The 16541-nt window shown below is 37.7% G+C and overlaps 1 protein-coding gene across 2 annotated transcripts in view; it reads right to left on the reverse strand.

Moving 5' to 3' along the window:
* F5 (coagulation factor V) overlaps positions 1-16193 on the reverse strand; it is a 40471-nt gene extending 24278 nt beyond the window's left edge. Inside the window, exons 1-8 of one of the 2 annotated variants that reach the window (XM_053969972.1) lie at positions 15784-16193; positions 12867-12933; positions 9668-9853; positions 6545-6636; positions 5459-5581; positions 4205-4417; positions 1278-1421; positions 112-333 (exon numbers count right to left, since the gene is read on the reverse strand). In XM_053969972.1, the coding sequence (XP_053825947.1) occupies positions 112-333; positions 1278-1421; positions 4205-4417; positions 5459-5581; positions 6545-6636; positions 9668-9828 (955 nt within the window). In that variant the 5' untranslated portion in view covers positions 9829-9853; positions 12867-12933; positions 15784-16193. Of the gene's footprint in view, positions 1-111; positions 334-1277; positions 1422-4204; positions 4418-5458; positions 5582-6544; positions 6637-9667; positions 9981-12866; positions 12934-15783 lie in introns of those variants that run through there. The other variant, XM_053969973.1, reaches the window with a different exon arrangement.
* Between the last annotated feature and the right edge of the window lie 348 nt (positions 16194-16541).

The following is a 16541-nucleotide window of genomic DNA, read 5'->3' on the forward strand; positions in this document are numbered from 1 at the left end:
CAAAACCACGTGAAACAGATTAACTGTACTGTTGCTGCAAAACAGCAGAAGCCATTTGGGACATAGAGAAGGACAGCTTTACAGGTGCCTAATAACTAGATGTTTCCTTGCCTTGCAGGTGCTTTTGAACAAGAGAAGATATGAGCCATCTTCCTTCCTCAGTCACTGTCATGTTTACGGTGGTTGAGGCTCCTCCCACCAAGTTAACAGCAGAAACTCGGTGATGTTTTTGCTCCATGGACTGGCCATTGATATGAATGGAGAAGATTTCTGGCTTGGAACTCATTCCTATCAAGTGCCAGCTAATGTTGTCATATGCACAAGCCTCTAAATCTGAGAGAGACAAGAGATTAAGGTTCAGAATACAGGCAAATCATGCAAGTTCCCCACACACCCTAGGTTTCAGTGAATCTTCACTGAAAACATTAAAAAAAATTGCTGTGATCCATGTTTGCAACAAGAGGAAGTTTCAGAAGCGTGTAAATGGAACAGATACCAAAATAATGTGTCAGTGGAAGACAGATGTTTAAACCTGACCTGCAAGTGACAAATTGACTTACAACAAGCTGGCAAAAAACAGAAAAAAACCAGTGCCTTCTTTTGGAAAGCTGACCTGCCCTTGCCTGGGGAGTGAGGCGAAAATAGGGCAGGAAATGTAAAGAACAAAGCAAGGATCTAAGCTAAAGACTGATGTGGTACCTAGTGACAGTAACTACCCTCTTCAAAATTTCCTTAAAAAAATCCCCATTTAAGACAGATTTTTGTATTTGCTCAATGGATGGGAGAGAGATATGAAAGTTTTTTCTTAGGAAAACAACAGAAAAGCACTAGCAACAGAACAGCCCCACTACCATCTTCCTAGTCTTCTCATTTAATTGAGTCTTTTAATGATATCTGACTTTCCACTTTCAGGACGTTTTTGCACCCAGTATGTTCTATATGCTGTAGAACCAACAATTCACTTAATCAAATCACTCTCTCACCATCAGCTTGTTAAAAAAAAAAAAAACAAACAAGCAGCTTATTATTAAGTTAGTAATCCTTTTCTTCAAGCAGAAGTCTTCTTAGAAGTCATCTCATTATTTCTATCAGTAATCTGGCGTGACTTCCTTTCAGCAGCACAGGTTTTCTTCCAGAATTTAGATATTCACAGACACATTCTAAAAAAGGCGGTATCCCATTTCTCCACATTCCCATTCTTGTGCATGAAAAGCAACTAAAAGTAATATTCAGTGTTCATAAATGTTAGTTTCATTTCACATAAGCCAGAACAGTACCTGGTAACGCTCCATCAGTATAGCCATTAATTGCATACTTGACTGATGCTGATTTTTGCCAACTCTTGTTTTCATCAAACACACCAAACATCAGTACATATTCCCTGTCAAAATGTTTCTGTGAGCCATCCTCATTTAGACTCCCTGTGAAGGAGAAACAACAGGTCTCAATTTGAAGCAGAAATAAAGCAGATTTGACATGTAGTTGCATTAATGTATATTTAATGAGCTTGTTTCACCTGTTACCATGTACTGGCTGAGTCTGATCAAAATAAAGCTCTAAGAATGCTCATAATGTGATTTTATTTCTGGAAGTACTTTTGGATTGGGTAACCACAAAATAAAAAGTCTGAAATATTCCAGAGAAAATAAATATCATGCAATGAATTCTCTCAGACAATTTCTGGCAATGTGTTGCAGAGATCACCTTAAAGAAGGGGAGTGTCAAACACCTTCAGTTCACAATCAGGTGCTGCCCTCTCTTTTCAGACTGTGAGGCAAGGAGAAGAGTGATGGCAGCATTACCAGCAGGGTGAACAGCACCTTTTCAAGCACTGAGGTCATCAGCACCTTTTAAAAGCTTAAAATCAACCACCCAGCAAAAGACACAACACACAAAAGACTTCAACAGACACTACTTCGCTGGATCACTTACAAGAAACTGTCCTGGGTGATTTTGTGATACAGATGTAATTTCTGTGGAAGTAGAATTCATTCTGGACATGCCACACAGAACCAGTGTGATCTTTACTGATTCTTTCTTTAGATTGCTCACATCAAAAACTTCCAGTTGCTACTTTCAAAATATAATCTTGCAATCTCTGGATTGCAAGAATGAAAACTTTGCAAATTTATTAATTATTTTACCTAGCAAAAGAGGTAGTGGAAGAAATTATCTTTAATATATTATTTTTATTTCTGAAATGCTACCAAGTTCTGTTTTTCTTCACAGAAGAAGCCTCAGATCAACAGAGGAATTTATCTACTTGCCACGCAAAGAACATTCAGGCAGTGCTTTAACTCAGAAGTCCATTTTTTATAACCTTAACCATGTCTTAAATGTGTCAGACCATGGGGAGCTGACCCCAACCAGCAGCCAAACACCCACTTCAATGCCTCCCCAGGCACTGAACAGGAGGAACAAAAATGAGAAAACTCCTGGGTCAATAAAGATGGTTCAAAGGTGAAGGAAAGAGGGGAAAACAAGCAATGCAGAAGAAATCACTCATCTCCCACAAGCTGACTGATGCCCAGTCAGTCTCTCAAAAACCTTGGAAGTCAACACCCCTTGTTCTCCCCACACTGTCGCTTCCTCCTCTACCTCCATTTTTTATTGCAGAATGATGTTAATGGTAGAAAATAACCCTTTGGCCAATCTGTTTCATCTGTCCAGATTGGTCCCTTCCCAACCTCTTGTGCACGCCCAGCCCACTGTTTGGGGAGGTCTGACCAGGAAAAAGAGAAAGCTTTGATACTGTGCAAGCATTGTTCAGCAACAGCTCAAACATGGGTGCGTGTATTATCAATGCTATTAAGCCACAAATCCAAAACACAGTGCCATATGAGCTGCTGTGAAGAAACTAAACTCCATGCCAGGCAGACCAAATACACAGGTATATTGCACATCTACCAGACACAGTGTCCAGTCAAAAATCTGTGTTCAGAAATCTTAAAAATATGCATAGTGAGCTGTTTGTCTTTGTTCTAGTCATAAACATACATTCAAATTTTCTTGAAGGTAGTGGTCACACCAGTCCATCTCAAATTCATACCCTACTCAAGCCCAGAGTGCATGAATTTGAGAAGCCTGAGAAGGAAGTAGTTTCAAAGTATTTGCCCAGATTAGCTCAACCAGCATGCCATAAAATATGCATATACACAGAAACCCAGAGAAAGAAAACCCAAGAAAATTAGGAAAATAACAAGTCCTAAATAATACTAAAAGCACCAATCATCAAAAAAATTCAGGAGGAACATAATTAATGCTAATGCAACTCCTTTGAGGTGATAAGAGTAGGTGTGTTCTGCATTAAAATGGGTATCTATGGGTAAGGAGAGTGTCTCTGTACAACCCACACTGAGCCAATGTTCTGTTTACTTTCAGGGAAGCTTTGAGGTCCAAGTCCATTCCGTCTATCTACAGTCTGCACAAAATTTTGGACTCAAACTAAATCAGGCTAGATAACTCACAGCACATTCACCACAAGAAAGATATATAATTTGGAAAAACCTTGGATTTAAGGGACCAGTAAGTAGTTTTAAGTACTTTACATGGTGGCATGTTGTTTCAGTCATCCTTCAAACCAGGGATATGTATCTAGCAGCTATTTACAAGTGCTACAAGACACCAGTTATTAGTGGAGATGGAATTCAATGGTTCGGACTGCTAAAATCTAAAGTCTCTGTCACATGCAAAAACAATTTCAAGATTTATGATCTGTTCAAATTTGGCCACATCTTCAAATGACTAGCAAAAGACACACTGCTCTCCAATTTTAAAGCCATGTTACAGAAGAGTGTTCCAGGCTCTTGATCAGACAGCCTTTAAAAGACAATGGGTAAAACAATTATTTCCTGCCTTACTCTCTGAAATGGGCAAACCATTTTGAACGAAGTTTTAGAAAATATTTATTCTTAGACAGGAAATGTGAGGTCATATACTTAGCAGTTAAGCAACTGCAAATGCAACCAGTGCAGGCAAATGTATCTATGTATTAATGTTTTCTGCCCATCCTATAATTATAGGATGGAACTCCATAAAAGCTGGCATTTAAAAACTGTAACATTTAAAAGAATGATGTTAAAAAACATTTGTTTTGCACTGCATGTAAAGATGTGAAAAAGAAAATAATATATCTTCTCTCATACATCATCATCTTTTTTAATGAAAATATATTACCTTATAGTAGTCTTACAGCATTCATTACCTTTCTTGCAAATCAGCAGTGCTCCAATCAGACCAGAGTTAAAATCCATTGCCATGTTCTCATGAGAATAGTAAGCATAAGTAAGACAAGGAAGGTCAGCTTCTCTTGGACCAACTTCTTCTGATATATCCCACACATATGTGTAGAGCTGGCCTGGAAGTACAGCATCATCTCGTTTTTCTGCAGGTAATGTTCTGTCATCATACAGGGAGCCTGCCAAGAAAAGAGTCAGTAGAGTGGCATGAAGAAAATGAGCAATTAAAATGCTTGGAATATCTTCCTACAATCAGCTCCAAAAGCTTGGTTTGATCTTGTTTATATGATATAATTCAGCTTCAAAGAGATAACTCATGATCCCATTCACACATTGTTGAGAGTAGCTACTATTCCACCACCATCCTGTTTCTTACAGATTGAACATTTCCTAGAGGTATCATCACTGCCAAAAGGTCAGGCTCTTCATCAGTCTGACTAGGGTTAGGACAGGATGAAGCTTCAGCCTCTGCTCACTGGTGCTCTGCAGAGGAATGCTGCCTACCTTGTCACCTTTCTAACTGTCTCTCATAAAGCCACGGCATGGGCTGGCACTGCCTTGCTGCCTTAGGCCTTTTTTATACTGCACATCCACATATGGAGGCAGGAATGGCTCATGTCTGTGCCTGCCATATCCAACAGATCTGCAATATGACAAAGGGGAGACAGAGAATTGAAATCTGAAGTGCAAAAGGTGCATTAATTAATAAGACAGTCAAACTGAACTGCCCATCACTTTCCAATGAAATGTTCTGTTCAACTCCATGAGATGGATTTTGCAAAACTCCTTTTGCACCCACAGAACAACCAAAGCCTTGCATGAATTTGTAAACTGTGGGTCAGTGCAATCCAAGAAGCATGAGCAACCAAACTCACTTTGTGCTGGTATAGATATTTTACAGTCCATTTGGTCATAGTTTATCATCTCTTTTTGCTGGTCTTATGAGGGTGTGGAACAAAGCACCACAAAGCTGAGCATTAAATGCTGAGTATCAGAACAGCACGATCAGCACTGTTAGGAAACTGTGCTCATGGCACTCATATTCCTAGTGTTAAACTGATGAACAAGAAAGGAGCTAACAATGGAGGTGAAGGTGTAATCCAGGATCAACAGATATTTGTGTTACACATAGCTTCAAACATTAATCTGGAATTCTGTCAACATTTCATGCAATGGTCTACAAGCAAATGAGCAAAACATGGAATTTCTACAGTATTTACCTTCTTCATTTTTGCTGTAAACTAGGCCTTGAGGATGAATACTGACTGGCTTGTCAGCCATATTTTTAAGGTGAACCACTAAAGTATCTCCCACTTCAGCACGCAGGGTTGGTCCCAGAAGTCCTGTAGTTATTCAAGATAAAGAAAGAGGAAAATATTAATTAAACAATATGTTCAGTGAAACAAAGAATTTTCTCCCCCTTTAGAAAATATTAGCTCTCAAAGTACAAGTCCCAAAATTAATGCAGAGAATGTAATAACACTGCAATGAAGATTTACCCATAAAAAGACATATGGGAACTTAAAGCCTATAGTGCATATTCCAAAATGTTATAAATTTTGCATCTGGCAACTAGCACTTAAAAATCATGGGAAAATAAGGGGGGAAAAGTGATTTACAGATATAGAAACTCTATCAAAAGATTAATCCTGAGGTTCACTGAAAATTTCTAGACATCTTTCATGTATTATTTTAAATAGTTTTAGAAGATAAACATTTTATAGTTTAAGAGTTTAGAGAAAGGCATTCAAACACATTACTTTAAGTAGCATTCTGAATGCCAGAAGTCACAGAACAAAGAGATCTTTCAATTTCCAAATGTTATCCAAGTAAATAATCAGTTCCACACTGCAAATTTCTGGAGGCATTTCCTGCAAAAGATTTCAAGAGCTTGTATCCCTACTCCCCATGTTGCAAAAATAAGCTATTGAAAAAAGCTGCTAAAACAATTTTTGGCTTGTAAACTATTTTGTATCTATTTAGTTTCAGGTCTTAGGCTCCTTCATAATGAATTCATAGTGTCATCGCTGTGGCTGTGCCAAATCTAAGTGCATGTGGTAAATCTCATCAGATGCTGAAAACAAAGGGAACAACTTTGTATGGTGCAACTGATTTGCAGACAGCCACATCCTCTGAAAGCCCAACAGCCTTTGGAAGCCTCATTCCTGCACTGTAGAGACCTCATGCCCTGTGCCTATTTGGTTTATGTGCAAAAATGAATGGAAAAATACAAGCTTGCTTAAGTTGCCACTGGCTTTAAAATAAGGAACAAATGAAAATACTCAGAACATTTCATTCCTCTTTACCTGCAAATGTATTTGCTGGTTTTTCTTTTTTAAAATCCACTTCATACTCTCTGTAAGAAATTTTCTTAAATACAGGATCTGAATGTTCTAATCTGAAACCAAAAGAGTTATAAAAAAAATATTGAAAGGACAAATTCTCAGGGATGCCATTGCTGTTTGATGGAAATCTCAAAAAATGAATCTTGGAAATATATTTAATCACTTGCACATTTTGCTGATGGCAAAGCACACAGTCCAACTCTTTGCAGTGTCTTCACTTCTCCCTCTTACTCTATTGAATTTATGATGTTCCTGAACCAGATAATGTTATACAGGGCATCCAATATCCATACCTAGAACAGTTCACCACTGATTTCACTGGTGGTTTTTATGGGTCTTTTTGATTCTACAAAGGCATAAAAATGCCTTTGAAAGACACAGAGGAAGATGTCTCAACCATACTTAACCTAGAAAGCATCTGACAAGACAGAGTGAAAGAAACCTGAATTTCTGTTTGTTCAGCCCTATGTCTGAACTTTTAAGACTCACCAGAAGGGTTTTACAACAGCATTAACAGCAAGCTCCTGTCACAGGAATGACTCTGAAGGCAAGCACAAAGCTGTTCTCTGACAACAACTAAGGATGTCACAGCAAGTTAGAAAATGAGAAACACTGCAAAGTGCCCTTAGACTTGTTACATAAACAATTTGGCATCCAGGAGACCACATAATGTTTTCTTAGAAAATATTTAGGCAAGCAGAAGGAAACCAGCAAACAACACTTCTGCAATGGAAATAATGATGAGAAGAGGGCTGAAAGGATTAACAGCCCTTCACATTTATTGGTTGATTTACTCTGATTTACTCTAGTATGTATGATGACTGAATCCAACAGTAATTCCACTTGTTCTCTTTGTAATGCCCTTTCAGGCACACTGGACAGTGAGGAGCTGATGGGCTGCTCAAGCATGGGGAGGCTGAGCAGAGAGAACCCACTTCAGTGACATCCACAGTCCATAAGGGGGAGATCTCGTAAATTCCTCTGCAACCCTCTCTTGCCACAGCAGTCAGGCAGAAGCAATTTGTGCTTCAATTAATTCCCCCTTCCTTAAAGTCATTGATAAAATTTTGTTTCACTTCTTAAGGAGAAGGATGGGATCCATAACCTTCATTGACAAGAGCTACCCTAATGTGGCAATGTTCAAGAGAATATGCACATGAGACTGCAGGATAGAAGAGGAAATTTATCAGTGCCAATTGAATAGTGACGAGGAATTAAATACCTAGAAATATCACGCTACACAAGCAGGTCTAGTTACAGAACTTTTAGAAATTGCAGCAGCCACACTGCAAGATGCACATAAAATATATTTTCACTTTGTGCTGAAGTGCCTTACATCCTTTTCTAGCCAAAATTAAGGAAATAGTTCAGGAAGAGTCCATTTTCCTTTCAGCCTCTCAAGTTATTTAGAAATGGAAGCACCGAAGTATCAGATTCTTACTGCATATAGACATTCAGCTTCTACTGAAATCAGCACAAGTTACTCCAATACTTTAATACAAGTATGCTCCAATACTTTTGGGATCCAAGCCACTAACTCTTCCTCAGTGAGTATATTTGTGCTGTGAGGTTTTTGGTTTTCTGTTTTGGATTTTTTTTTTTAGTTGGTAGTTTTGTTGGATTTTGTTTGCTTGATTGTTTGTTTTGGGTTTCAGTTAAATTTCTAGAAGCTCTATAAAATTCATTAGACCCATCTAGGATATGACTTGCTCTAAATACTTAGGCAAGGTAACTCAAAAGACATTGCATATAAAATACTCCTGGGTTATCTCAGAGGACTTCAGCTGAGGTTTTATACAGTCTTGTGAGTCTCTACTGCATGAAAAGACTCCATCCACAATGTGAATTTAACCAAAGAGCAGTTGATGCGTACATTGATCCACCCAATGTAGAAGAGAATTAAGTTTTAACAAGTAAATTCACATGTCCAGGTCAATACTTAAATGACATCTAGCTTCATGTTCCTACCTTTAAATCCTATTTTCTTCTGTCTTGCCAGTTTGACATTATGCTTATACCAGCTCTATTAAACTTTTGAGGGGGTTTTATAAATCACAGAAACTTTGTTATAATTAGATCTTGGAGAAAGAAAAAAAAGTTAGGAAGTCATAATCTGAACTGGAAGCATCTTTTCCATATTATCCTGAAATTCAATACATGTTTAGAAAAAAAAATCATAAACAAAAAAAAGCAAGTCATCCACCTACATATAAATACATATATATGAAAGTAGCAGTATAAAAATACTTTTAATGTAGGTGGACAAGTAATTTTTAATTAATTTTTAATGTTTAACTTTTAAAATTTCCCCCCCCCTAATTTAAACAGAACTTGAAATTACATCTAAGTTCTGAAAACTGTAGCAGTGCACCTGCAGTGTTTATAATCCTAAGGACAGTAGTAGTAACAAAAATAACGTATTTTATATTCTTGATTGGTGGATGCAGGTAGGCTGGCCATTGTGCAATGCTATCTGAAAAAAATAAAATCAGTATTTTCACTTAATGAAGCAGAGTAATGCTTGATCTTACCACCTTTACTCATCAGAACTCAGAATGTACATTTCACAGAAGTCCTGAACAACTCAGAAATGGTACAGCTAGTTCCAAAGTTCATCTGGCTCTGATTTAAGTGAAAGTGATAGCATCAAAACTGGAACATAATTATTCCTTCAGCAAATTCTAACGTCTTAAAAGTTTTTGAAATCTTACCAAACCATGGCTCAACTTAACATTGCTCAGCATCCACGTACCTAAAATAAATACATAAAAAAACCCCCAAGCAACCAACATAAAGTTATGCAAAAATTACAAAAGCAAGTCCTGGAGCTTATTTAACAGAAGTGTTCTAAAAATATAAAAATAATTCTATTGCACTAATGCAGCAAATAAAGAGGAGCTTTTAATATGTCACAGGCTCTAGTTCAGATCATGCTGTTTAAGGTCAACCAAGGTCCTCTGAAATCAACAGATTGGGCTCCAAAGTCCTCCTGGGCTCTGCAATTCCACAAGAGATGAGAGACAAAAACCACTTTTCAGTCCCAAGGGAGGACTAATTTCATCCATCTATCCTGTACTTTGTTACCTGGACTTTTCCTCGGGTTCTGGTTTGTAGGTCCAGCTGGTGATCTGTGCAGCTATATAGTGCTCCCTGATCTTCACAGCTCCCACCACATGCTGCTCTGAGTCTGGCCACCATGAACCAAGCAGAAGCAAGAGAAAAAGCTGCAAGCAGTGCAGTGTCATGGTAGAGACGACTGTTAAAGCTGCTCTGGAAAACAAGGCAGAAACCACTGCTTTTATTGCTGTTGTTGCTTCTAACTTCCCCTCAGAAATGAAATAATTATGATGCAACAGGGTAACAACATTCGCTATGCTCAGGTCATTGCTCTTCACCTCTGCCTCCCCTTACTGACAGGGATCCAACAGAGATAAAAAACTGTTTAAACTACCTTCCTTCCCCTCCTCCACACACCTCCAGCAAGAGACAAGCACCAAGGAGAAGCAGCTTCAGCCCCATTAGGTGGTTGGGTCATTGTGTACTGAAGCAGCAGGGTATCAGAGGCAGAAGATTATTTAGATTACTTCAATTACAGGATGTTTGACTTATGTGGTTAGGAAGAAGGGGGACATATTTTCTATCTTCCCAGAAAACAGAAACCCAGCACATGGCTGGCAATGATGGAAATTTCCCAGGTAGATGCTACACCTCCTAAGAAATCATTCTCAGAAAGCAAAATACTGAAGGATTAGATACGAGGACTAGAATTGGGTGCAGAGCTAAAATCTAGCTCAGATCACCATACACTGCATGCTCAGAACAGTAAGGCAGCTGCCTTTCCAAATGTTGCCAGCATCAGCTTGATTCCCATTAAAATAGCTAATAAGTAACCAATGGGCTTCTCAGTGGCAGCTACCAAGTCAGACTGGAGACTTTTAATCTAGTCTTGACTAGGGTCTGTTGGCATTTATCTAACAAGAAATGATTAGGAAAATACCTTTTGATAAGACAATTACCAATGGCAACTGTATCACCAAAAACATTTCCCTGCTTTTGCCAATACTAAGAAGTTGGTCAAAACAACAAGTTAATTGATGATCATGATTCCCACACACTCAATTACTAGGAAAAAAAAAATCCTGCCTATTTTTGTTGTGGCCAGAAAATGAAAACAACATTTTCAATAATGTTTTCCTAATATTTTAATGAAAAAATTACCTACACCCCCAAATCAAAATAACTCCACTCCAGAACTAAACAAAAAGGACAACATTTCATTTTGGACTACTTCAAAAGGAAGCCTGATCAGTTCTAGGTTTGATATATTTTTTAACAGCAGAATGGCCTAACTGGCAGCTTGGTTAATTCTATCCAAACTATATGGTACCATAAGGACTTGAAAGAAATAGGGAAGATGGCTCAAAAAACAAAGAAGAGATGAAGACCAACAGCTAAATGCTCACTAGCAAACATCAGGATCATTTGGTGCATAAACCTGAGAACAATCGTGCTTACTTAGACAGCACTTGACTACCAACATAATGGTATATTTCTTCAAACAAATCTTCCGGTGATTCTGTCTAATGAACTAAGTGTTTGCGTTAGAAATTTCCATTATAAGTAGGCTTCTAAGAATTTTTCCTTTTAATAAAAAGCTAAAATATTGCAGGCTAAAAATTAAAACCCAGATTACGTGATTAACACCCCCTGCTTTGTGTCCGTGAGCTGGGCATCATCAAAGCTGACATCAATTGGTTACTTCCCTTTTATCCATTTTGAGGAATTTGGGAGCTGTATTTTTGAAATTTCTTAGTCAACAAATTTTGCAGCATCACTCTAAAGGTAAGAATTTCTTTCATAAGTGTGGTTGATCACACTGATAATTTTAAAAGTCAGCATCAAATTGAACTACAGATACTTTCCATTAAGCTACACTGATTACCATTTGTTACCGTTCTTTAATCCTTTAAGAACAAGAAATCTAATACTAGCTGCTCGCTTATTTTCTCCTCTTCTCACATTTCAAGTATCAATGTAAAATTGATCTGCCTGAAATCATCTGCATCAGCCTTTTTTTTTATTTTTTCTTTTATTGAAGCTATTCCATCCCATTGTATTCTCCAGGCTTTATGATGTTTAAGTGTTCTGAAAATCATTATTAATAATCCAAAGATGCTGTTCCCTTCCACCTGATCATTGATTTCTAATATCTGCAATTATATCCTATCGGATGTTGTGGAAGTCTAATACGTACATATAACATTGATTGCCTGCAAGCTATTGTTACTATTAGTCCATGACAAGTGACTACAGAATATATTCTTTCAGGCTGGAATCTTCCAGGACAATGCAACTTTATTGGCTATTCATATATTTAGCTGTGATTTTTTTTTCTACTTCACAACACTGCACATGCTGCAAACTTCGTATTTTATCCTCATTGCTTACTGACATGTTCAAGTGTAAATTACAAGTCAACATCAAAAAATCATGTGATCAAAAGCCATGCATGGAGGAATGTGGGTCCAGTGCAGGCTGGCAAGACAATCTCTGCAGCACATTGAACAAGGCTATTCCGAAAATAAAGCAGTACTTTTGGGATGTACTGATACTGAAATGCCAAATTAAAATCAACCATGGAAAGAGAAGCCTAAGAAATATTTTTTAACAGTAAGAGCATATCTGCATCTTCCAACTGGGTAAGATTATTGTCTAATCTGATGCCCAGTAATTATGGTCCTGATTTCTTGTTATGCTACATGTGAAAACATACTAAGGGTATACTTGCAGTGCTGCTCTAAAAGCTGACCTGTAAAATTAACTGGCAGTGCCAGTTTTCCACCTAGACTGGGTGAAATAGCCTAAGCTGATTCTGAGTGATCACAAACAGATCTTTAAAAAGAGATGTAAAGTGGTGATATGCAACTTGCTGCAAATAACAAGTTAGGATCCGCAACAGACTTGGTTCTACTTCATCAAAAAAATACCCTACGTTCTAGCAGGCAGACATATCCTGATGCCTGCCATCAGCTTTCACAACTGGTGACAGAGAGGGAACTAGTACAGAGAAAAAAAAAGTTGTACCATTGTGGAATTGTTTGCTAATAATGCCCTTAGAGAGCTCTCTTTCTCATTCAAACACACCAATCAATGCACAGCGGCCCAGCCGCTTACCTTGTTTAGTGCAGGGTGAACAGGCTTCATGGGCAAACAAGGAGTTAATTATTGAATCGGCAGTGAACACGTGGTTCTGAAGTAGGTAAAAAACAGAGGGGGCACTTACCAAATCTGCCAGGCACTAACGGGAACAGAGGCCATCAGCCGAATATCTTCACTTCTGCAAGTGGGTGCTAAAGCCAAGAAAGGTTAACCTGTGAAACAGCTCAGTTTAGAAGCTGAAAGTAGGTGTGCTATGCCAAAGAAACATATAAGCAGGCAAAAAAGAAAAGATGGAAGAGAAACGAAGGCTTTCTTTCAGAGAACAAGTCACACAAAAGATGTATGTGTTTTGATGACAGCCCGCACAAGAACACATTGTGTGCACTGTTAAGGGAAGGCAGGCTGTGTGACTTCTGTGGTCATAAACAAACTAAAAGGCAATAAGAATGTAGAAGGGCATTTCAGTTTGCCTTGGCATTTCAGAAGTGCTTCAGAAGACAAATAATCATGTTGATTTAAACCTAAATACATTCATGTTTTAAACTTGTATTTCTCCTTAGCAGAAAAGCATATATCCCTTTTTAGAAATGGGTGTTTCTCCAGCTGATGTTTGCCAAAACCAATTATTTAGAAGGACCAAAAACTATTTGTACAGAGATGCTGAATTCAGTAAATTACAGGAAAAAAAATAAACATGTTTATTTTCTAAACGCTGTAAAACCTAATTTCAGTGCTTTAAAGAATTTGTCTAAAACCACTGGCTTGTGGTCTGAAAAAAAATAATTTTAAGGAACAAACAAGGATATACAAGCTTCCTCTCTTCAAAAACTTTGTTAATGATATCTCACTTAAAATTTTGGACTGACTCAAGTGAAGCCCATTTTTTTCTTCCTGTGTGTTTCATTTCTACCAGAAAAATTTCAGTTTGACTCAACAGAGAATACTGCTCCTACACATTGTGTTCTCTGTGTTCCAGTTTGTCTTCTTTACTAAGAGATTTCTGTATTTGCTCAAGCTTACGACTGATATGCACCATGGGAGCAGCTGGCCTCATGCTAAGTCAGTCTAGCAGCATATTCATCTTGGATTTCTGTCTGTAGAGAACAGTAAGGGTACCAATGCAAGCATTTGCAACTAGGAAGATTAGTATTTTTTTCATAATAAATCCTTATTGCAACTGACTATCAAAAAAGAGAGCGCCTCTTATCAAGTTGTACAGACCTACTTCCAACAATAAGGATGATAGTCTGAATGAATGAAATTTTTCATTCTTTATACAGTTGAATTTTCTACATCCTGATATATTTTTCATTTTTTTTCCAAATAATAGACTTAAAACAGATCTTGCAAGTTCCTGGCATAAAAGGCTATTTTTCACTAGGAAAGCAGATAAGCACATTTCAGAAAGAAACATGAAATCAGTAAGCTTTTAGCATAAGACACTAAATGATGTGTCCCTACAGACTTCACAACATAGACAAACGCAAAGCATTCTAGTTCTCTAGCAATGGCTCAGGCTGTTTGTTAGCAAGCTGGTTAAACAAACTCTACTTTCCCACACCTAAAAATACTGCTGCGAAAGGACAAAGTTGAAATTGCCCTGTTTGCTTAACACTATTTCCATCCTTCGTTACTTGTAGCTTAGGCTTTGATTAGATTCTTAAAACACTAAATACAGAACAGCACTTCCCATAGTTACTGCTTTGATTTTTATCTTCCACATTTATTTTTTATTGGAAGTATTTATTGGTATTTTAAAATTATTTACTATTATACTATTTTTACATTTCATGTAAATTGAAGACTAGATATATGAAGTTTGACAATAGGCTGTGATGGTCATTATTTTACATCTCTGTGAGGTTATTCCCTTTGCATCACAACTCATTCACTGTGCATAATCAGTAGAATCAAAATTTCACCCACACCTTCACTGCATGCAGCACCGGTAAATGAGAAGAGACCCAAAGTCCAAGATCAAGAAACAGAAGACAAGCAAAGACCCTTAAGAACTGTAAGGTGTGTAGTAGGAAAGTGAGCAGAGCAGAACTTCTCAGAGGCTCTTCTGATGCCGACACAAAATTCAGATAATAAATAATCATATAGGATTTGACAGAAGCTTTAACTGAAGTTACTATGTTTGCATGTTTATAGTAGTTCCTACAGCAGCAATCTTTGGTTCTATCAGGAATTTTAAACATTAATCCCAAAGGAAGAGGAGAATTAAGGTCCTGTACAACTGCTGCAAGTACCCAGATCAAATTTGCTTGTAGGTACAACCACTTTGATAAGCAGCCAAGCAGAACACCATGTCTTAGTCACCAAGGATTGGCTTTTGCAACACCAGACAGTGCAGGGCTGAAAATGCCATAAGGCATTTAATATCATGGTGATGATGGAAGCCATTGGCAAGTTCTCTTCAGTTCTGCTGTGCCTCTTTTTCTGTTAGGGTCAAAGGCCTTCTTTGGTTTATACATTAAAAATAAAAAAAAAACCCATGCCACTTGCTTTCATCAAAAGCCTGACAAAGAAGAATGTGATATTTTATAACAGATACCTTTTAGGGAAAAGGATGTTTCAAGAGATTCTGATGCATCAAAGGAAAAACATATACATCACTACTGGTCATGTACTCCCTCTCTTAAATCATACTCCCTATCTTTGCTCCCCTATTTATTGGGTGGAGGACAGCTGCTTCCTTTTTTACCAGAAAGCCCAAAACATCTTTGAGATTAGTCTCATAGGCAAATTCCTATGGCATGACTCAGTGGGTGTGGTTAAGTTTTCATCAGGTTTCAGCCAGTATTACTCTTCACTTACATAAACATTGCTTAAGATATGTCCAAAAAAGAGGAAGTGAAGACATATTAAGAGGAAAGTCAATTTTAGCATGTAACACACAACCTGATTATGTGTTCCCATGTAAGTAAGAACATGGTACACAGGACAGCAAAAACAGGGACCAGCTGTGCGAGGACTGGGACCAATCTTCCTACCCAACAGTAAATTCAGTTCAGAGCAGACACCCAACTTCTGATTACCTTGCAGCATGCAAGATGGATGCTTGGGAGACAAAAGTGCTTTCCTGAAAGGCAGTTTAAGTGAACCTAATGATATAAGTGAACCTAATAGATATACAGAGACATGATGGTCCTTTCCTCCAAGTTTCATAAACATAAACCTTACATTTTACAGGCCAGAAGTGGCTGCTAAAGCCTGGATGCCTCATCACCATGGATGCATTGTTCCATGCATTCCATGCATGCCATGGATGCATGGAACAACTCCATGCATGTTCATCCCAAGGAGGAAACCACGCTATTAGACTGGCAATTAGCATAGCTGAGGCAGACAAATAATCAAGACTGAACCTTGCTCTGCCATAGCAATCTTTTCCCTTTACCCTCAAGCTGTATTTTTGTCAATAAGACTGTTCTTTAATTACAAGAGAAACAGACTACATAACCAATATTCCTCCTCTATCTCCTCAAATTTTCCATCTCTAGTCTTGCTCAAGTGGAAATCACCTTTCCAAGACTGGTTAGTTACAGTTACTTGTTTAAGCTGTAGTCAGACTTTCTTAACAAAACAAAAACTTTTTTTTTTTAATCTTTTAAAATATTACTCTAGCTAGAGGAAATATAACCATTCATAGCTGTGAAAAAAACCCTCCACAAAGCTCTCAAGTGAATTTAAATAGGAGGGGGAAAAAAATGCACACTGTTAGAAATCAGCAGCAAAGCCAAAACTATTAGGTTTCTACTACAAAAGTAGACTTCAGTTTCTAACATACAAGAAA

The sequence above is a fragment of the Vidua macroura genome, chromosome 2 (assembly GCF_024509145.1).
Source record: "Vidua macroura isolate BioBank_ID:100142 chromosome 2, ASM2450914v1, whole genome shotgun sequence".
NCBI classification, from domain to species: domain Eukaryota; kingdom Metazoa; phylum Chordata; class Aves; order Passeriformes; family Viduidae; genus Vidua; species Vidua macroura.